General features: G+C 44.2%; 1 protein-coding gene across 1 annotated transcript in view; it reads left to right on the forward strand.

Moving 5' to 3' along the window:
- Positions 1-22851, forward strand: part of LOC117511393 (matrix metalloproteinase-16-like) — a 542347-nt gene that overhangs the window by 149872 nt on the left and 369624 nt on the right. Inside the window, 1 exon segment of the mRNA XM_034171438.1 lies at positions 11182-11330. Within this exon segment, the coding sequence (XP_034027329.1) occupies positions 11182-11330 (149 nt within the window).

Consider the following 22851-nt stretch of genomic DNA (forward strand, 5'->3'; position numbering starts at 1 on the left):
TCCATAATAACTGCATGCACCTGTTATAACAAGCAGTCCGTGATGTGGTCATGATGTGGAACTTGTCGACGCCCCACATGTGTACAGTCGCTGTTGTCCAACAGTCCACAATATTTGTCATGTGTCATATGTGTTAAATCTGTCATATTTCTCACTCTCTCCCTCTCTCACTTGCACTGTCCGTCACAGCAGGATACTGTGACTACTCAATGAACATTGTCTTCCCACACATAACAGACCCTCTGCACTGTGTGATTGGAGTTTAGGAACTACATTCGGCACACGCCAGCAAGATTTGACGTGCCTGACCATGGTGAATTTCCCTCTAATGTGATCAGACAGTTTCAAATGCTGGTTTAACGCTGTCAGAACATTTAGAACACAGTCAGATTGCGGTCAGACTGCACATCGATTGCCGTTCAATATTTGTCAACTTTGACTGCACCACAAATGTTTTGAACATGGGCAACACAATCGGGGCAGCCACATGAACCTGCCTGATTGTTTAGACTGCTCCGAGAATGCTGTCCGATGTTTCCGAGTTCACCTCAACACTTCCAGAATGTGGGTCAAATTGTTGTTCCGAGGGGATTCGGGCTCATTCGGCCTCTAGTGTGGCCTCTAGGGTATAAGTCATGACTTATTGAATTAGCATCTTTTTCTCGATCACTTCATTTAAAAGTAAACTCACTGTCACTGCCATTTTTAAAGTCACGGTATCTTTGAAACTTATGAAGCTATAAGGCTGAACTTTTGCAGGTTTACCCCATAATAATAATGTTATTTTGTGAAAGTATGAAGGATGAAAACTGGTGTTTTAAGTTATTGTTGTTGCGTTCACTCACTGTAACAGAAGCTCTGGTCTCACATTTGTTCCATTGTTGAGTAATGGCTTGCTTTTTATTGCATTCTATTCGGTAAATCTCACACCATGGTTCCCTGCCTATTTGGTGAATTTCAATCCATGCAGCCTGCCTCTTAATGAGTGAAGCAGCTCCACTGCAATGTGTGCCAGAATAGCTTTTGGTTCTCGCAACACACCACTGGTGTCGGAAGAATAAAAAGCTCTGAGGCAAAATACAACCTGATAGTCCTCTTCTCATTGGCTGTTTGAAGTTCTAGATAAGTCTTTTTGTGTGCACTTGTTCTACTTTCTTCACAGTTTAAACAATACTGCATATATGTCATTTTAATGGATGGTTGCGTTTGAGTTTCTAAATGCTGCAGATTTACAAATACTGTGTTGTGATAAAGACAGAGATGCAGGAGCTTCTCCTCTCCGCTGCCAAACCCTTTCTGACAGGGTTTTATTTGGAGTTTGAAACCTCTTTTACACGAAAGCTTAATCTTGACAAGCCAAGCAACATGAGAACAAATGGAATTCTGCAACATGAACTTTTGTAGCAAATTCTATCTTTCTGATTGTGCTTTATTCACAACCAAACATGTTTTAAAGGAAATAAAGCGTCTGTGGCTCTGTTACATGCATTTAAATCCTTATTTATATTTAATCATTAATGGCATTTTTGTTGTTTTACTTGTCTAATAGTAAGTGTGAGCTCATAGTAATGCCAGCTTGAAGTAAAAAAAAATACATGCAAACTGGGTGAACTGAGTACAAATTACAGGATTTAAGAGAAAGCAAGGTGGATTCATGGTTAACACGCTTTAAGGTCTATTGTTTTATTCCACCCGTGCTCAGTTGCTTGTTGTGTGGTGTTTGCATGTTCTCCTCATGTTCAAAGATTCAAGATTATTTGTTGTCAGCTCACTATATGTACAGGACAGGGTTCTAGCTAAACCCATTTTAGTGCCAGGTAAATTACGTGATCGCGACTCATGGCCACAGGTTCAGGGCCCCAGCAGGAGTCAAGGGGGCAGTTTTATACTTCTAAAACATTTTTGGCAAGCCCTATTTTAACTAAATTTGAGTGGTTTACATGCATTGAACGAAAGAATGATAGACAAAAAAAATTACATTTATGTTGTAATATTTGTAATACCAAAGTTCTTTTTTAAATGTTTCTGTCAGAGTCTATGTTAATAAAATAAATAACGTTGAAAAGGTTAAAAACACATTAATATGTGATGGGCATATAGCATTTGCTCTCTTGTTACAAAATGACACACTGTACCTTTTAATCCTCTGAAGCAGGCACAGTTTTTCTGTCATGACAGTTTTTTTTCCCAACATGTTTCAGTGGGATATTATTATTATTATTATTATTATTATTATTATTTTAAACAATATATTTTCTAATTGCCTTATGAACAAGAGCTGAAACTGGACTGATTTGTCAGTTTTTTACTTTCACTGATTCACTGAGGCTCCTCATCTCCTCTCACTCTCTCTCCGCTGCCCCCTCCTCTTCCCCCTCGCTCTCACTGTCTGTTTTCCTTCAACCTTTTAGGAAACAGGGAGCCTTTAAACTGTAAAATAAGCCATAAACTTATCAGCATCTGCCGACACAGAAGCAACTCTGGATTATGAAACATTTTTCTGGAGGATTTTTTTCCCTTTAAGTCAGAGTGGAGTGTGTCTATCCGCTCTCATCTCTGATCTCTGCTTTCAGTGTTCTGCAGCTTCACGGAGTGCTGAAAGTAGCTGGCTGCTGTCTCTGGTGTTTGCTCTTAGATACAAAGAAAATGAGAAATATATTTATTTTTTAATTACTTGGTTGAAATTGCAAAATAAAACAAAAGTACGACTCTTGAAAGGTGATCGAAATGGTGGTGGGCAACCAATTTGAACACGAGAGTTGGGTGGAAATTTGCAGTACTGGGGCGATACCGTCCAGTGCCACCCACCATAGCTAGAACCCTGGTACAGGACATACAGGAGAATTGAAATTCTGTTTTTTCTCTCACTTTAACAATAAAAAGTAAATAGACACTCTAGGAGAATATACAATGCACATGGGGTGTGCAGCCAGTACATTCTGAGTGCTGGTCCCAAGCCCGGATAAATGAGGAGGGTTGCGTCAGGAAGGGCATCCGGCATAAACAAGCCAACCCAGCTATGCAGACTAAGAATCGAATTTCCATACCGGATCGGTCGAGGCCAGGGTTAACAACGTCCGCCACTGGTGCTGCTGCCCAACAGGGTGCCGTTGGAAATTGGGCTACTGCTGGGTGAAGACGAGGAAGAAGAGGAGGAGAATGTTTCCACAAACAGCGTGTGAAGAAGAAAACTAGAAGGGTGGAAATGAGAGTGCGGACTTTGAATGTTGGTAGTATGACTGGTAAAGGGAGAGAGCTGGCTGATATGATGGAGAGGAGAAAGGTAGACATACTGGGCCTCATGTATCAACGTTGCGTACGGCGATATTTGAGCGTATATGGGGTGTACGCCAAAACGGCTGCGCTACTTGGCATTTATTAATGTGGTCGTTGGCGTATGCTGCGCTGAAAATATACACCAGGTCGAGAGGTGGCGTAAATTATACACCAAAATGAACCAGCGCTGGAATCCACATAAAAATGAAGATGATCAACATGATAAACAGTGCCATTATACAAATCAATGCATATGTTACATAAATAACACTTTCCTGATTATACTACATAATAATCAATACAAATCCCGTCTTTGCGGGATTGTTATGGAGCACGATCCGTGGCCACAGCGCTGACTGCAAAGAAAGCGCTGCTCGCCTTTTTCTCCAGACTTCGAGCCTGGAGCCAGAGCAGCGCTGAGCTTAACTTCATGTGGTGTGATCGTTTTAGACTATGAAATTGATAATAACAACTGTAGTTTCGTCATTCCCTTAATTCGTCCGTGCTGCAACCAGGTTTTTTCGTCTCCATTCGGTTGTCACAATAAAATAAATACAGAAATACATTTAAAAAATAAATAATCTGACAGATTAGGCGTATCTTATTAATTGAGTGAGCAAATATCCACATGTCAAGAATTATTGACATGTGAAAAGAGAATACAGTGGTCCCTCGCTTTAACGCTGTTCACCTGTCGTGGCCTCAGAGTCTCGCGGAGTATTTAGTCCAATTTTGCATGCCTTTTTTTTTTTACAGTGTTCTGTGTTCTGCGTATCTGTTTATAAGAATCTTGTTGCCCAGAAGAGAAAAGAGCGCCAACAACTACTCATAACTGTGTTTGTCACACGGAAACAAACACCTGCTGCAGCGAGATGTGAGTGGAAAAGGCACAGCGCCAGGACGCAGAGGCCCGATCTGTGAAATAATGGTGAGTCACTATTAATAATTTCTTATGTGTCCGACCTTGTTCGTTGATCGTTAAAATTAATTCGTTAGTTCTAAATGCCATCATAATTATTTATAGGAAAACGTTCTATTTTTATTTCTCAAACAAATGTTTGGGCCTGAAAACAGTTTGGTATTATTTTCCTACTAAGGTTTGAACTTTGAGAGTGTTTACACACGAGAGAAAAGTGAGAAAATGTTCATGCCTGATTGAGAAAGTGTATAAACTGTGTAGTGAGGGGTTTTACAGCTTTGAAACGTCTATAATAATTGTAAAAAATAACACTGACTACGTCGCGGTTTCGCGTATTACGGGCTATTTTTTAGAATGTAACTCCAGCGATTAATGAGGGATCACTGTAACACTTTATTGATTATATACTACAAAACAATTGATACGACAGCCGCTTTTGACGCTCTATTGGCACGCGTCGTGATTGGTGGAGTTCTTTTTCATTGCCGTCTTCCCGGCTTCCATGTCGTAAAATGAGGGTGTGTCTGAAGCGGAGTCTGAATATTTATGGGCGTGTTTATTATAATTACGATTGTTTCCACCCGCCGCATTTATCAAGATCACGTCAGGCGTACGCCAGAAATGGGCAGGTGCACACTGCTTGATACATGTCACGGCGACTTTGGTGTATTTCAAGTTTACGCCGTAAATTTACGCCACAAGTGCGCAACATTGATACATGAGGCCCATTGTGTATGCAAGAGACCAAGTGGAAGGGAAGTAAGAGCAGGAGCATTGGCGGTGGGTACAAGTTGTTGTACCATGGTGAGGACAGGAAGAGAAATGGTGTTGGGGTCACTTTAAAGGAAGAGTATGTTAAAAGTGTGTTGGAGGTTAAGCGAGTGTCTGACAGGGTGATAAGTGTGAAGTTGGAAATTGAAGGGGTGGTGATGAATATCATCAGTGCATATGCCCACAGGTAGGTTGTGAGATGAAAGAGAAAGAAGATTTTTGGAGTGTTAGATGAGGTGGTGGAGAGTGTACCCAAGCATGAAAGAGTGGTGATAGGAGCGGACTTCAGTGGGCATGTTGGTGAAGAGAACAGAGGTGATGAGGAAGTAATGGGTAGATATGGTATCAAGGATAGGAATGGGGAAGGACAGATGGTAGTTGATTTTGCAAAAAGGATGGAAATGGCGGTGGTGAATACCTGCTTTAAGAAAACGGAGGAGCACAGGGTAACATATAAAAGTGGAGTAAGGTGCACACAGGTGTACTACATTCTTTATAGGAGATGCAAGCTAAAAGAAATCAGAGACTGTAAGGTGGTGGCAGGAGAGAGTGCAATTAGACAGCATAGGATGGTTGTTTGTGGGATGACTTTAGAGGTAAAGAAGAAGAAGAGGGTGAGAGCTCAACAAAGGATCAGATGGTGGAAGCTGAAAGAGGAAGACTGTTGTGTGAAATTTAGCGAGCAGGGGAGAGAAGCACTGGTTGGAGGGGAAGCAATTTTGGACAACTGGAAAAGTACTGCAGATGTGGTGAGGGAGACAGCTAGAACAGTACTGGGTATGACATCTGGACAGTGGAAGGAAGACAAGGAGACTTGGTGGTGGAATGAAGAGGTCCAGGAAAGCATAAGGAGAAAGAGGTTGGCGAAAACGTTTTGGGATAGTCGGAAAAATGAAGAAAGTAGACAGGAGTACAAGGAGATGCGGCGTAAGGCGAAAAGAGAAGTGGCAAAAGCAAAGGAAAAGGCATATTGCAAGCTGTACAAGAAGTTGAATAGTAACAAAGGAGAAAAGGACTTGTACCGATTGGCCAGACAAAGGGACAGAGCTGGAAAGGATGTGCAGCAGGTTAGGGTGGTAAAAGATGCACATGGTAATGTGCTGACAAGTGAGGAGTGTGTGCTGAGAAGGTGGAGGGAATATTTTGAAGAGCTGATGAATGAAGAAAATGAGCGAGAGAAAGGCTGGATGATGTGGTGAGAGTAAATCAGGACATACAAGAGATTAGTAAGGAGGAAGTGATGGCTGCTATGAAGAGGATGAAGAGTGGAATGGCAGTTAGTCCAGATGACATTCCAGTGGAGGCATGGAAATATCTAGGAGAGATGGCAGTAGAGTTTCTAACCAGATTGTTTAATAAAATCTTGGAAAGTGAGAGGATGCCTGAGTAGAGACAAAGTGTGCTGGTTAGAAGCTAGGCTTAGAAAACAGGTAAAGATCTGAGAGCAGCAATATGATTTCATGCCAAGAAAGAGCACTACAGATGCAATGTTTGCTCTGAGAATACTGTTGGAGAAGTACAGAGAAGGCCAGAAAGAGTTACATTGGGTGTTTGTGGACTTAGAAAAAGCTTATGATAGGGTGCCAACAGAAGAGCTGTGGTATTGTATGAGGAAGTCTGGAGTGGCAGAGAAGTATGTTAGGGTAGTGCAGGACATGTACAAGAATAGTGTGACAGTGGTGAGATGCGCAGTCGGAATGATAGACTCATTCAAGGTGGAGGTGGGATTACACCAAGCATCAGCTCTGAGTCCTTTCTTGTTTGCAGTGGTGATGGACAGGTTGACGGATGAGATCAGACAGGAGTCCCTATGGACTATGATGTTTGCAGATGACATTGTGATCTGTAGTGAGAGTAGAGAGCAAGTTGAGTCTCATCTGGAGAGGTGGAGATATGCTTTGGAGAGAAGGGGAATGAAAGTCAGTAGAAGCAAGACTGAGTACATGTGTGAATGGGAGGGAGCCCAGTGGAATAGTGCAGTTACATGGAGTAGAAGTGGTGAAAGTGAGTTTAAATATTTGGGGTCAACTGTTCAAAGTAATGGAGAGTGTGGTAGAGAGGTGAAGAAGAGAGTTAAGGCAGGGTGGAGTGGATGGAGAAAGGCGGCAGGAGTGATTTGTGACCGAAGAATATCAGCAAGAGTGAAGGGGAAATTTTACAAGACAGTAGTGAGACCAGTTATGTTGTACAGTTTAGAGACGGTGGCACTAACAAAAAGACAGGAGGCAGAGCTGGAGGTTGCAGAGCTGAAGATGTTGAGATTCTCTTTGGGAGTGACAAGAATGAACAAGATTAGGAATGAACAAATCAGAGGGACAGCTCAGATGGGACGGTTTGGAGACAAAGTCAGAGAGGCAAGATTGAGATGGTTTGGACGTGCAGAGGAGAGACCCAGGGTATATAGGGAAAAAGATGCTGAGGATGGAGCTACCAGGCAGGAGGAGAAGAGGGAGGCCAAATAGGAGGTTTATGGATGTGCTGAGGGAGGACATGCAGGTGGTTGGTGTGACAGAGGAAGATACAAAGGACAGGGTGAGATGGAAATGATTGATCTGCTGTGGCGATCCCTAATGGGAACAGCCTAAAGACAAAGAAGAAGGAGAATATGCAATGCATCCAGAAAGTATTCACAGTGCTTTACCTTTTCCACATTTTGTTATGTTACAGCCTTATTCCAAAATGGATTAATTTAATTTTTCCCTCAAAATTCTCATCACAACACCCCATAATGACAACTTGAAAAAAAGTTTTTATTTTTATTTTTATACATTTATTAAAAATAAAAAAAACAAGAAATCACATGTACGTAAGTATTCAAACCCTTTGCTCAGTACTTTGTTGATGCACCTTTGGTAGCATTTACAGCCTCAAGTCTTCTTAAATATGATGCCACAAGTTGTTTCTCATGGTCTGAGAGTCCTTCAGGTGCCTTTTGGCAAACTCCAGGTGCGCTGCCATGTGCATTTTACTAAGGAGTGACTTCAGTCAGGCCTGATTGGTGGATTGCTGCAGAGATGGTTGGCACTCTAGAAGGTTCTCCTTTCTCCAAAAATGCTGGAGCTCTGACAGAGTGACCTTCGGGTCCTTGGTCACCTTCCTGGTTAAGACCCTTCTCCCCTATCACTTGGTTTAGATGGGCGGCCAGCTCTAGGAAGAGTCCTGGTCGATCTGAACTTCTTCCATTTACAGATGATGGTGGCTGCTGTGCTCAATGGGACCATCAAAGCAGCAGAAATATTTCTGTACTTTTCCCCATATTTGTGTCTTGAGACAATCCTGTCTCATAGGTCTACAGACAATTCTTTTTTTTTTTTTTTTTTTGATTTTTGAGTGAAGCTTTATTTTGGACATAAAACAAACAAATAGAGAAAAAGCAACAAATCACAAAAAAGACAAAACAGTAAAACAATGCCAACATAATGTGTCCAAAAGGGAGTAGGAAGAAGCATATGCTCAGTCAGTCCAACCCCTTGTCCTATTTCCTTTTCTTAATCATCACTTGATTTCAAAATACAGTTTAAAACAAATTTACAAGATGTATGCAAATACCTACTAACATCTCATGATTATACATATTTACATATGTGCATATTTACAGACATAAAAGAAATCAAATAAATAAACAAGAGCAATCACAGATTTCTGACATCCACCAATCCAGATCCAGATCACTTCCAAAATTCAGTGGAGTCTGTCATGCTCTCATATCTGTCTGTGGTGCAAGGTTGATGAGAATCTGTGAAGTAGTTTTGACCCATACTGTGATCTATATACACAGCTAATGATCACATTTTTGTTTTGTTCTTTACTGATTTCAATTGTTATGCATTCTAATAAGTTATCAGTCACACTTGTCATACTGTCTACTACCTTATAATTGAAGTTTTTATCTACAAACACAGCCACTCCTCATCCAGTCTTGTTCTTTCTGTTCATACAGTTAAATTCATTCCCATTCAGTTCAAAATCCACTCCCTTTGTAGCATTGATCCATGTTTCTGATATGGCAATTACATTGAATTGTTCTGTGAACTGACATAAATATTCCTTGATAATATTGAAATTTGTGTACAGACTCCTGCTATTGAAATGGATTATTGATAATTTAGTATCTGATTTAATCATCTGGTTGTACTGGTCCTTTGGGTTGTAATATCATTCATCGTTGATATTGAAGAAGAAATTATTGTCTTGGTCTGTGTCGTTTTCCCAAGTCCAGTAAATTATGGTCAGTGTATTGAAATGTTCTCAGTTTCAGTTCATCATGATCAGCAATCATTTGAGTTGTGTCACTATTATCTCCAGTTGTGGATGAATGAGTTCTTCCAGGCTGTGTCATGATTGTATGTTAATTGAGTATCTTACAGTCCAGTTTATGATGGTCCTTGGTATTTGTCCAGTTCCTCAATGCTTTTGATGACCAAAACTCTGGCTTGCTCCGGTGTCCAGTTTCATTTCATGAAAACTTTACACTTTGTGTTTTTAATTTTTCCTTGTATTTTCAAGTGTCATGCTTTTCTGGCGATGTCAACGTTTCGTTTTGTCAGATGTTCGTTTATAAAGACATTTGTTCCTTTCAGCTTCCATCCTTGTTTTAACAGTGCAGTTTTGTGTTTTCTGTTGACAAACCTCATAATGACTGCTGGATTGTTGCTGTCATTTCTCCAGGGCAGAGGGTGGCATGCCTCAATATGTCACAGTCCCCCCCAGTTGTCAGCCATCACCGCCCAAGCGTGTGACTGGGGTTTGATGTGGAGCCCGGTCACAGTCATGTTATTCTTCCTGGTGTACTGCTCAAACTCAGCCACTCTGCTCTCCAGGTGGACCAGACGCTGGTCCTTTTCGGCATTCAGGATTCGCAGTGCCTTCACCTCCTCCAACAGGTCCAGGGTGGCTTTCTGATGCAGTTTGTCAGCAGAAATTTCTTTTGACAAAAACTTCAATGACTTCTTAATCTCATCTGCTTCCTCAGCTGTCAGTGCCTTCTTGGGGCTCATGGCTACGCTGTCATAGACAGCTATTAGTTCTGTTCTCTCAGTCCAAATGAATCTGTGTCTTAATGAAGCAAAATTCAAACCAAGGGTCTCAAAAGATATTCCAAAAGCCATAACCCCCCCCCCCTCCAAAAAAATAAAAAAATAAAATCAGTGGTCAGAAACCACAGAATCGTCCAAAAGCAAGCATCAAGCAATTTCCCAACACACACGACAACAGACACGTGCTTGGTTTGTGCTTTGATGTGCACTGTCAACTGTGTGACCTTATACATAGACAGCTTCACCATCAGAGAGCCTCGTCCACAACGACCACAAAATACTCCAAGTTGTCATTGATGTTAAAGGGGGCAACACATGTTATTAAGAACAAGGGTATGTACACTTTTGATCAGGTTAATTTGGGTTGTTCTCTTGTCATTTTGATTTAAAAAGAGGAAACGCAGTTGTTTGACAATAAATGGCTTCACCCAACCACTAAGCATGAGTGGAAAAAAAAAGTTTTGTGTTGTCATTCATATTCTCTTAAAAATGGCCAAAAAAGCAAAAAATTCTGCCAGGGTATATAAACATTTGAGCACAAATGTATATACAATCATGGCAGTGGTGCAAATACAACATTGTCAAGACAGTAGTGTAAATGACTGTTTTATAACTTGTATATCTGTATGGGTTTCTTCTCACCATCAAATTATGCACATATAGGATTTGACAACCTTAAATTACAAAAAACAAACAAACAAAACAAGCAAACTGTCAGTTTCCAAAGATGTAAAGATACACTGCAGGTGAAGCGACTTGTACATCATCTGTATTGAAATTATTTCTGGATAAACTAGTTTATGAGTACAGCAGTGGGTATTTTCTCTTCATTTGTTTTCAATTATTTATTTGTTTACATTCATTCAGGAAAAGCCAACTGAGTGCATAATCTGTTTGGAGTGTAAAATGTTTTAAATTCACAACTGGGAAAACAAAAGGCTCACTATGTTTTTGTTCAGCCTGAGCTGCTTGACTGGACCGACATGGGGAAAGGGTTTTGTACTTGGACACATCTGTGATACAGAATATGTTAAGAAATATTTCCCAGATGGTCCAGGAAATCAAATGTTTGACCTTTAACCACCTGCTGGTCAAGCTCTATGCCTTGAAAGTAGCTTTTGGACCTGAAATAGTTTCCTAACCTTTTCCTTCCTTGCTTTGGGTTTCTTTGTGTTATAGGCTTGGCTCCAGAGGTATGGCTACCTCCCTCCTGCAGACCCGAGAATGTCAGTGCTGCGTTCTGCCCGAGTCATGCAGTCCGCTATAGCTGCCATGCAGCGCCGCTACGGCCTCAATGTCACAGGAATCCTAGATGGCAACACTATAGAGTGAGTCACACTTGGCCTTTATAGATGCCAGTACCTGAACTCATTACTCTCTTTATGAAATAAAGAAATGCACATGGCAACAACAGGAAGATATAACAGATAATCTGTGTTGTTAGAATATGTATTATTATTATTAATAATAATACATGTTGAGTGTATACTCATTTGAAGTGCAAGTTTTGGAGTAGAGCAGGAATAATGACTCAATTAATTGACTTTTATTCACCAACTGTTTTGACAATCGATTAATCATTTTGAGTCAACTGAACATATTTGGGCTGTGTACAAAAGATAACATATAAAGACGTCATGTTCTACTTTGAGAAACAGATCTTTCACCATTTTCTCACATTCTGTGAACCAAATAATTCATGAATTGATCCAGAAACGAGTCAGCAGATTAATTGATAATGAAAGTAATTGTTCTTTGCAGACCTAAGAAATATGTGAGAATTTGATTTTCTGTATGGGTGTGTGTCGGGAAGAAAAATGATGTGTGCAAGATACTCTATTTTTTTCCTGATGAATGCCTTTTTCATTTTTGGTATTTTATGTATTTTCTATTTTGAGAAATAAAAAATAACTGAAAATAAATACCACTTATGGCAAAATATTTTTATGCAAGGTGGAACGTTATTGGCAAAATTTATGGTTATGATTTACTGATAAATTAACCAAAGGATAATCAAAGAATCTATGTAATAATTGTAAATATAATTGACAAATCCAAAAATAATTTTTATTAATTGATTAATCAACCAAATAATGGAATGATGAATCAATTACAAAAATAGTTGTTAGTTGCAGCCCTATTTTGGACTCAATTGTTCTTGTTTGATTAGTGTAATAAAATATTGTTAAAGTGTGGAAAATTATCACCCAGGTAACAGAAGACATAATCAGGTGTTTTCAGGTACAGTATTTTATTTTATTTGATTATTGCTGAGTTTATGTTGTTTCATGATTTTTATAGATATGGCCTGACAAAAATGTTGATGCACACAGGCTTGAGGATCATACACTGCCACAGTGGTTTGATGAAATAGATTTTACTTACCATTTACACATCGTGAACAAAACCAATTAAACACGATAGGCTTAATAAGGTTGGACTGTAAAATGGGTAACAATATGTAATGTGTTTTATTGTAATGTTCCTAAAGTCTTTGAAACATAGAAATTGGGAGACAAACAGCAGACAGACATCTCAGGCATCCCTTGATTTTGTATTCTGTAGCAAGCAGTCATTTTGCCAGACACAAAGTTAGCCTGACATGGATTAAGTGGAGTGGTTTAATTTGATCAAAGGAGCCTTTTACAGATGGCACACCTCTGCTGTCAGATCAGAGGCTGGGAAAAGCCACAGTGTTATTACTCAGTGGAAGTGGAGGAACAGAGACAGGGTTTCATTGTTTTTATTCAATAGGTCAAACATGAGTAGACTGGTCACACATTCAAAAGAGGTCATCAGTGTTGAAAGAAACAGCTTTTTTCCAAAACCTGTAATCTTGCGTAAGACTCTTTATTATGTCTGGTGCGGAAATGTAATTGGAAGTAACTGCAAAATTTGAGGCTTATAATGCACCAGTAGCTTCCATAATATGATTTCCATGTGAAATGAGATACTGCAGGGCATTTTGTTATCTAATATATTTGAGGTGCAGAATGAGCGATTAAATATGTTTTGCCATTTTCAACAAGAAGTCAGTTTTGATTAAACTGTTAAAAGCAAATATATCAAATAAATTTTTTAAGCATTATGACTAGAGTTGTCATGATACAAGAATTCAGAACTCCATACAGATACCCAGGAAATACTTGATTTGGAATACATTTTTATACCAATTTGGAGGGTGGCAAAAACAATTAACAGAGATATATTCATTTTAAAGATTAGAGCATATAAACAATAACATCAATGGCAACACGATTTTAAGTTGGCTGACATAGGGCAAAAACAAAAATACAGTAATATACCTGAAGTTTAGATATGTCAATTTTTTGTAGTATATTTTACATGCTGTAGGTAGTATAAAAAAGCACAATATTTTTAGGTTGCCTGAAGTAGTGCAAAAAAAAGTTCCCTCCAAACAACTTATTTATTTGGTCCTTGCAGTAAATGTTGGGAAGGTGTCGTAGCACGGACCCACAACAGGGGGCGCAAAGGAACGGACAATGAATAAGCCAATAAGTAACAATTTAATGTTGTGACAACACACAACTAAACACACAAGATATGAATAGACAATTAACACCAGGTGACGTGTGGGCAGGCTCGAAGATAGAAGACCCCCGACGAGAGATGAGCCGCGTCCCACACGGCTTCCACCACCAACGGCCTGAAGAACACCGGAGCCGCCAAGTCCCGAGTCCCCAGGTGGCCTCTGTCTTCGGCTGTCGACCCTGGTACTGCTCTTCGGTAGTTGATTTCTCGGCGGGGAGGTGGAGTTGCAGTCCGGCTTATGTAGTGGTGTAAATGAGTGACAGCTGGTGTGATGAGTGACAGCTGTCACTTCTTCTGGGTCTGGCGCCCTCTCGTGCTTGGAGCCCGCACTCCAAGCAGGGCGCCCTCTGGTGGTGGTGGGCCAGCAGTACCTCCTCTTCAGCGACCCACATAACAGGACCCCCCCCTCAACGGGCGCCTCCTGGCGCCCGACCAGGCTTGTCCGGGTGTCTCTTGTAAAAATCGGCCAGGAGGGCCGGGTCCAGGATGAAGCTCCTTTTCACCCAGGAGCGTTCTTCAGGTCCATACCCCTCCCAGTCCACCAGATATTGGAACCCCCGGCCCTTACGACGGACGTCCAGGAGCCTGCGGACTGTCCAAGCAGGCTCCCCGTCAATGAGCCGGGCAGGAGGCGGCGTAGGTCCAGGAGCACAGAGGGGCGAGGTGTGGTGTGGCTTGAGGCGGGACACATGGAACACAGGGTGGATCCGCAGTGAAGCTGGGAGTTGGAGCTTCACTGCGGCCGGGTTGATGATATGAATCTGTCTTTCAACTTCGGGGAGTCCACACAGAGAGGGATGTCCTTTGTCGAAAGCCACACCTCCTGCCCGGGCTGGTATGTGGGGGCCGGGGAACGCCGGCGGTCCGCATGGGTCTTGGCCCTCGTCCGGCGGCACCTCCTGAGGTGGGCCTGGACCGAGGGCACACCGACCTCTCCCTCCACCAGCGGGAACAATGGGGGCTGGTACCCCAAACATGCCTCAAAAGGGGAGAGGCCGGTAGCAGACGAGACTTGGCTGTTGTGGGCATACTCGATCCAGGCCAGATGGTGACTCCAGGCCGCCGGGTGCGCGGAGGGGACGCAGCGAAGGGCCTGCTCCAACTCCTGGTTAGCCCGCTCTGCCTGGCCGTTTGTCTGGGGGTGGTACCCGGACGAGAGACTCACGGTGGCCCCCAGCTCCTTACAGAAACTCCTCCAAACCTGCGAAGAGAACTGGGGACCACGATCTGATACGATGTCCGATGGTATCCCATGCAGCCGCATGACGTGGTGGACCAGGAGGTCTGCCGTCTCCTGGGCCGTCGGGAGCTTCGGGAGGGCCACGAAGTGGGCCGCCTTGGAGAACCGGTCCACTATTGTGAGAATGATGGTGTTTCCCTGGGACGGCGGGAGGCCCGTGATGAAGTCCAGGCCGATGTGAGACCAGGGGCGGTGAGGCACTGGCAGGGGTTGGAGGAGTCCCGAGGTCTTTCGATGGTCTGCCTTGCCCCGGGCGCAGATGGTACAGGCCCCTGGCGCAGATGGTACAGGCTTGGACGTAGGTTTCCAGGGATGCCCACCAGAAGTGCTGCTGGACCACTGCCACGGTCCTACGCACTCCGGGATGACAGGAGTGCTTGGATCCGTGACAGAAGTCCAATACGGCAGCTCTGGCCTCTGGTGGGACGTACATTCTGTTCTTGGGGCCGGTCCCCGGGTCCGGGCTCCTTGCCAGGGCCTCCCGGACGGTCTTCTCCACGTCCCAGGTGAGGGAGGCCACGACAGTGGACTCGGGGATGATGGTCTCGGTGGGGTTCGACAGCTCCGCCTTGGCTTCTTCTTCGTGCACCCGGGACAACGCATCCGATTTTTGGTTTTTGGTCCCGGGGCGGTACGTGATCCGGAAGTCAAAGCGCCCGAAGAACAGAGACCAGCGGGCTTGCCTGGGGTTCAGCCGCTTGGCGGTCCGGATGTACTCCAGGTTCCGATGGTCCGTGAAAACCGTGAAAGGCAACGACGCCCCCTCCAGCAGGTGTCTCCACTCTTCAAGAGCCTCCTTCACCGCGAGGAGCTCCCGATTGCCGACGTCATAGTTCCGTTCAGCTGGGGTCAACCTGCGGGAAAAATAGGCACAAGGATGGAGAACCTTATCAGCCTCCACGCTCTGGGACAGCACGGCTCCTATCCCTGAGTCAGAGGCGTCCACTTCCACTATGTACTGGCGATCAGGATCAGGCTGCACCAGAACTGGTGCAGTCGAGAACCGGCGTTTCAACTCCTGGAACGCGGCTTCGCACCGTTCCGACCAGGTGAAGGGGACCTTGGTGGAGGTCAGGGCAGTCAGGGGGCTAACTACCTGACTGTAGCCTTTAATGAACCTCCTGTAGAAATTTGCAAAGCCGAGGAACTGCTGCAGTTTCCTGCGGCTTGTTGGTTGGGGCCAATCTCTCACCGCCGCAACCTTGGCCGGATCAGGGGCGACGGAGTTGGAGGAGATGATGAACCCCAAGAAGGACAAAGAAGTGCGGTGGAACTCGCACTTCTCGCCCTTCACAAACAGCCGGTTCTCCAACAACCGCTGTAGGACCTGACGTACATGCTGGACATGGGTCTCAGGGTCCGGGGAAAAGATGAGTATATCGTCCAGATATACGAAGACGAACCGATGCATGAAGTCCCGCAAGACATGATTTACCAAAGCTTGGAACGTCGCGGCGGCGTTAGTGAGGCCGAACGGCATGACCAGGTACTCAAAGTGACCTAACGGGGTGTTAAATGCCGTCTTCCATTCGTCTCCCTTCCGGATCCGAACCAGGTGGTATGCGTTTCTAAGATCTAATTTCGTGAAAATTTGGGCACCATGCAGGGGCGTGAACACTGAATCCAACAGAGGTAATGGGTATCGGTTGCGAACCGTGATCTCGTTCAGCCCTCTGTAATCAATGCATGGACGGAGTCCGCCGTCCTTTTTGCCCACAAAAAAGAAACCAGCACCCATCGGGGAGGTGGAGTTCCGGATCAGCCCGGCAGCTAAAGAGTCCCGGATGTAGGTCTCCATTGATTCGCGTTCCGGACGTGAGAGGTTGTACAACCTACTGGACGGGTACTCAGCGCCCGGGACCAAATCGATGGCACAATCGTACGGTCGGTGCGGGGGAAGAGTGAGCGCCAGATCTTTGCTGAAGACGTCAGCGAGATCGTGGTACTCCTTTGGCACCGCCGATAGATTGGGGGGGACTTTAACCTCCTCATTAGCCATCATGCCAGGAGGAACCGAGGATCCTAAACACTCCCGGTGGCAGGTTTCACACTGTGTCACAACCCCGGACGGCCAATCTATCCGGGGATTGTGCTTCACCATCCACGGAAATCCCAAAATCACTCGGGAGGTAGAAGGTGTTACATGGAACACAATCTCCTCCCTGTGATTTCCAGACACAACCAAGGCTGTGTCTGATGTGTGATTAACGGAAGCAGGGTGCCATCTAGTGCTCGCACCTGCAATGGTGACGGCAGAGCCACCAGGGGGAGCCCTACCTCCTTTGCCCATCTGCTATCCAGCAGATTCCCTTCCGACCCCGTGTCTACCAGTGCTGGGGCGTGAAGGGTTAGATCCCCACAAAGGATCGTTACTGGGATTCGTGCAGATTTGCGGGGTTTCCCCGCGTGCGTGTTATGGCCCACCCTTAGCCCAGTTTCTAAGGACGGGCGTTGTAGTTTGACCATTTGGGGCAGTCCTTCTGCATATGCTCACAAGAGCCGCAGACAAAACACTCCCCGCGGGCCAGCCTCCTTTGTCTGACGTTTGTCTTTACTTTGGCCCTGCTCGTGTCCATAGCCTCCTCAGCAGGGGGAGCTGTAGCCACACGGAGCCCTCTGGCAGTGAAGCGTGGGGACGACGTCACCCTTTTGGAACCGGAAGGGGGAGGGACGGCTCGTGCCCGGTCACGCCCCCCGGCCTGCTCCCGACGATGCTCATTCAAACGGTTGTCTAAGCGTATAACCAAATCGACAAGCCCGTCAAAATCCTGCGGTTCCTCCTTAGCCAGCAGGTGCTCCTTCAGGACCGGAGACAGTCCATTTACGAAGGCGTCGCGGAGCGCAACGTTATTCCAGCCGGACCTCGCTGCCGCGATGCGGAAGTCGACTGCATACTCGGCTGCGCTGCGACGCCCCTGTCTCATTGACAGCAGCACGCTCGAAGCGGTCTCACCTCTGTTGGGAGGGTCAAAAACTTGTTTGAACTCCCGTACAAACCCAGCATAAGACGTTAGGAGCCGTGAATTCTGCTCCCAAAGCGCCGTAGCCCAGGCGCGTGCCTCTCCTTGAAGCAGATTAATAACATAAGCCATACGGCTGGCGTCTGACTCGTACATGACAGGACGCTGTGAAAAGACGAGCGAACACTGCATGAGGAAGTCTGCGCACGTCTCGACACAGCCTCTGTACGGTTCCGGAGGGCTTATGTATGCTTCAGGGGACGGTGGGGGGGGTCGTTGAACGACCAGTGGAACGTCTGTTACGGGCCCAGGACCAGCAAGAGGAGTGGCTGCAGCAGCGCCCTGATCGCGCGCTTCCACCCTGGCGGTGAGAGCCTCCACCCTCCGGTTAAGGAGAACATTCTGCTCGGTCACCAAATCCAGCCGAGCCGTGAAGGCGGTTAAAATCTGCTGCAGCTCACTCAACACGCCTCCCGCTGACGCCTGCGTTCCTGGCTCTTCCATTGGTCGTTCAAGCTCGGGTTGACGCCCCTCGGAATCCATGACGAATAGCCGAGAAATCCTGTTGGGAAGGTGTCGAGCACGGACCCACAACAGGGGGCGCAAAGGAACGGACAATGAATAAGCCAATAAGTAACAATTTAATGTTGTGACAACACACAACTAAACACACAAGATATGAATAGACAATTAACACCAGGTGATGTGTGGGCAGGCTCGAAGATAGAAGACCCCCGACGAGAGATGAGCCGCGTCCCACACGGCTTCCACCACCAACGGCCTGAAGAACACCGGAGCCGCCAAGTCCCGAGTCCCCAGGTGGCCTCGGTCTTCGGCTGTCGACCCTGGTACTGCTCTTCGGTAGTTGATTTCTCGGCGGGGAGGTGGAGTTGCAGTCCGGCTTATGTAGTGGTGTAAATGAGTGACAGCTGGTGTGATGAGTGACAGCTGTCACTTCTTCTGGGTCTGGCGCCCTCTCGTGCTTGGAGCCCGCACTCCAAGCAGGGCGCCCTCTGGTGGTTGTGGGCCAGCAGTACCTCCTCTTAAGCGGCCCACATAACAGTAAAGGCATAAAAGACTCCATATGTTACTGTGTGTATTTAAATTGTGTGTGTGTGTTTTAAACTTCAAATAAATGCAATTTTCAAAAGTTTTGAGCTTGGGATTTTCGAGTAGTCTTGAACATAGACATCCCCTAATAGACAGGTATTTTGGTCACGTGACCTGGAGCACTGAGCAGCCCATCTTGGAATGTTGAGGTGCTGCAGGGGTGTCACGCTGTGAGTGCAAAATGCATGCTCTGAACTTGTAATCACTGTTGATTCTCTGGTTGACTTCTCCGCCATTATTTACATTTACGACATGGAAACCTGTGTTTAGGTCAATTCAGATATGTAGATTAAATTTCTGAAGTCAGATTAATCATAACTGTTGATCCTTTCTCCCTATAAGGCTGCGAATGGAGCGTAAAGTGGGGCTCCTGTCAATAGAAAACTCGTCATTATAGAACTCTTTGGCTGATTCCTCTTTTTTTTCTCTGTGCTCAGTGCAAAGTATGTAATCCAATACAATTTTTTACAAATTTTTAGTATTGATTGGTGTCCAAGTATCGATTTTCAATTTCTTTTGTCTTGTTTGTTTTGGACAACCCTAGTTATGACTTATATTTTATTATGCATGAAATGTGTGTTTCTGCTCATGCTGGTGCTCTGTCTGCAAAGGAAGTTCCTAACGGATAAATAGTTATTTTGATTTGATTTGATAATTGCACAGTTAACATAACCTAGCAATTGTGAAATAATATATTTTTCTTCATTAATTGGTAGTGTTTATATGCAACATTAATAAGTGAAATAGTTGACAATCTGAACAGAAACGCATCATGTGACCTCATCAATAGGGAAATATTAGCATATTTATTATTGGAGCGGTTTTAGATCTTTTTGCCATGATGCTGAGTGCTCTTTCTTGCTTTGTATTGCACACAGCTGCCCAGCTTGCTTCATTCAATGACACAGCTCCGTAAATCATAGTTAATGCATAATGTTTTGTCTTTGTACCTTGGTTCTTCTGACTCTAATCCACGTATGCCTTGTTTGAGGGTGAAGACAGGTCGTGATATTGACGGGAGTTATCAAACAGTCGTGTGTTTCTGTCTTTTTGTCCAGCACATGTGGAAGGAGAATTTATTATTTGCATAAATTAAAGCACACATTTGCAGTATGTGTTTTTTGAAGCCTGGTCTAAACTCGTGATCATTTGTTCAGATTATGCTGCTTGATACTTAGAAATGTGGTACTCTGGTTGCTTTTTGTCCTCCTGTGAATATGTTCAGATTCAGTGATCAGAATAATTTGTTTGATTCAGAAAAAAACACCACCAGCAACAAAAAAAATCATTCATGTTAATGTAATTATGGGAACGGTGTGATTAAAATATTCAAAATAAAAGTGAATTATTCATTTTGATGATCTAATCTAAATTTATTTGATTGTGTTACTACATTTAGAAGTTGTGTGCGAGTTAGTAACGCCTGTCCATTCTCGCCAGCTTACTAAACTAATATTAACCACCATATTTCTTTAGTATCTGCAGATGTAGTTGCAGCTGATCTTTTGAACTTTTCTGCAGGACAAAAATACTCATTTTCATACTCATTTAATATACCGTATCCGTGCATCAGAACCCCCCCTCCCTGAGCATCCACCCACCGTCTTTTTCATGAAAGTTGGTTAAATGCTCACCCTAAATTTAATACTTTTTTTTTATTAAAGCTGATTAAATGCTCACACTAAATTACATTAATACCATGACTCTGACTCATCATAAAAAGCAAAAAAAGATGAGTTTTCACAACATTTTTCTTAGTTCTTCGGCGTCTTATCTGTGACAACATCATGAGTGTGCGGTGGTCTTTCCATAGTTCCAAAAATTTACCCAGTGACCCACAATAGCTTTTGTTTTGCATGTGTTTTGTTTAATTAATTAATTATTCTATACATGCATGGACTGGGTATGTATCTTTTCTTTCAGTTGGTAGTACTTGCTTGATGTTGTCAATTTAAGAGCTTGCAGTATGAGAGTTGTGCCCGAAGTTGAGCAGCTCTTGCACTTTCTGATACTAAATGGATGAGTCATTTGTGATAAAATCAGACATTTTATTGAAATATATGGATGGGTGGGTGTGCCGGTAAACGTAATATTGGCTGCACACTCGTGCATCACCCACCCTCCTTTTAGGCAATATTTGAGGGGATTCTGCACACAGATTTTGTAGTTACCTTATCCAGATTCTTTTTTTTCTTACCTGCAAGTAGTTAATGCAGTGTTCACTGACATTTGTCCTGTCCAACCCTGAAATGCCATCTACAAATAGCAACGAACTCAGACTGACCAATGAACTGTAACAAGGGGATGTGGTGGCGAGCAGTGTGAATGCAGACTGCAATGAAATGTAATAAGCTAACATTATGCCTGTTTTTCTTTCCCCTCTGCCTGACTCTGTCCGTGTAGTGATAACACAATAAGGTGAGGTGTCCTGCGTCTAAAATGTGTTTATCACTATATGTAATGGAAAACTCTGATTGCATGGATTGTGTTTAGACTACTAAAGTACAGTGCATCTAGAAAGTATTCAGAGTGCTTCACTTTTTCCACATTTTATTATGTTTACAGCCTCCAAAATGGAGTAAATTCATGTCATTTACAACACCCCGTAATGACAACATGAAAAATATTTTTTTTTAATTGTTGCAAATTGATTAAAAATAAAAAATAAATCACATGTACATAAGTATTCATACTCTCTTCTCAGTACTTTATTGGTGCATCTTAGGCAGTAGGCTTTAATATGATGCCACAAGGTTGGTGCACATATGTTTGGGCAATTTTGCCCATTCCTCTTTGCAGCACCTCTCAAGCTCCATCAGGTTGGATGGGGAGCATTGGTGCACAGCCATTTTCCGATTTCTCCAGAGATGTTCAATTGGATTCAGGTCTGAGCTCTAGCTGGGGCACTCAAGCACATTCACAGAGTTGTCCTGCAGCCACTCTTTTGATATCTTGGCTGGGTGCACGATCATTGTCCTGCTGAAAGATGAACCATCACCCCAGTTTGAGGTCAAGAGCTCTCTGGAGCAGGTTTTCATCCAGGATGTCTCTGTACATTGTTGCATTCATCTTTCCCTCAATCATGTCTAGTGTCCCAGTTCCTGCCGCTGAAAAACATCCCCACTGCATGATGCCACCACCACCATGCTTGACTGTATGGATGGTGCCTGGTTTCATCCAAACATGATCAGAATCAGAATCAAATTTATAGTAAGTAAGTTCTCACAAACAAGGAATTGGTGTACAGGGAGAAGAGTAGAGGGGAAAGAACACAGCCTTGGGGGGATTTGGTAGTGGTGGAGCATGTGTTGGAGACGTGCCCCCCCAGCTTCACATGGTGCCTCCTGTTGGGCAGGAAGTCAGTAATCCACCTGCAGGTGGATTTGGCCATGCAAAGCTGAAAGATCTTGTCCTGCAGCAGCTCCGGGATGACTGTATTGAAAGCAGAGCTGAAGTCCACAAACAGGATCCTGATGTAGGTTCCTGGGGAGTCCAGGTGCTGGAGGATGAGGTGGAGGGTCATGTTGACAGCATGATGGCTCTGTAGGTGAACTGCAGTGAATTCAGGTGAGGGTCAGAGATGGCCTTGAGGTGTGTGAGGACAAGGCGCTCGAAGGTCTTCGTCACCACAGAGGTCAGGATGATGGGTCTGTAGTCATTAATTCCTGAAGTTCTTTGTTTTTTGGGGATGGGAATGATGGTTAAGGCCTTGAAGCATGCTGGCACCTGGCATGTCTCCATTGAGGTGTTGATGATGTCTGTGAACACCGGGCACAGTTGGTCTGCACAGTTCTTCAAGGTCCGGCTGCTTTGCATGGGGTTTGCCTCTGAAAGAGCCTGTTGACATCTCTCTCATGAATGGAAAGCAGCGAGGTGGGGTGCTGATTGGTTGGAGGTGGTGAATGTTGTTGGGGATGGCAGCAAGATTGTCTCATTTTCTTTCAAATCTGCAGTAAAACTTGGTAAACTAGGGTCTTTGGCAGAGTG

This window comes from Thalassophryne amazonica, chromosome 1 (assembly GCF_902500255.1).
Source record: "Thalassophryne amazonica chromosome 1, fThaAma1.1, whole genome shotgun sequence".
Lineage (NCBI taxonomy): Eukaryota > Metazoa > Chordata > Actinopteri > Batrachoidiformes > Batrachoididae > Thalassophryne > Thalassophryne amazonica.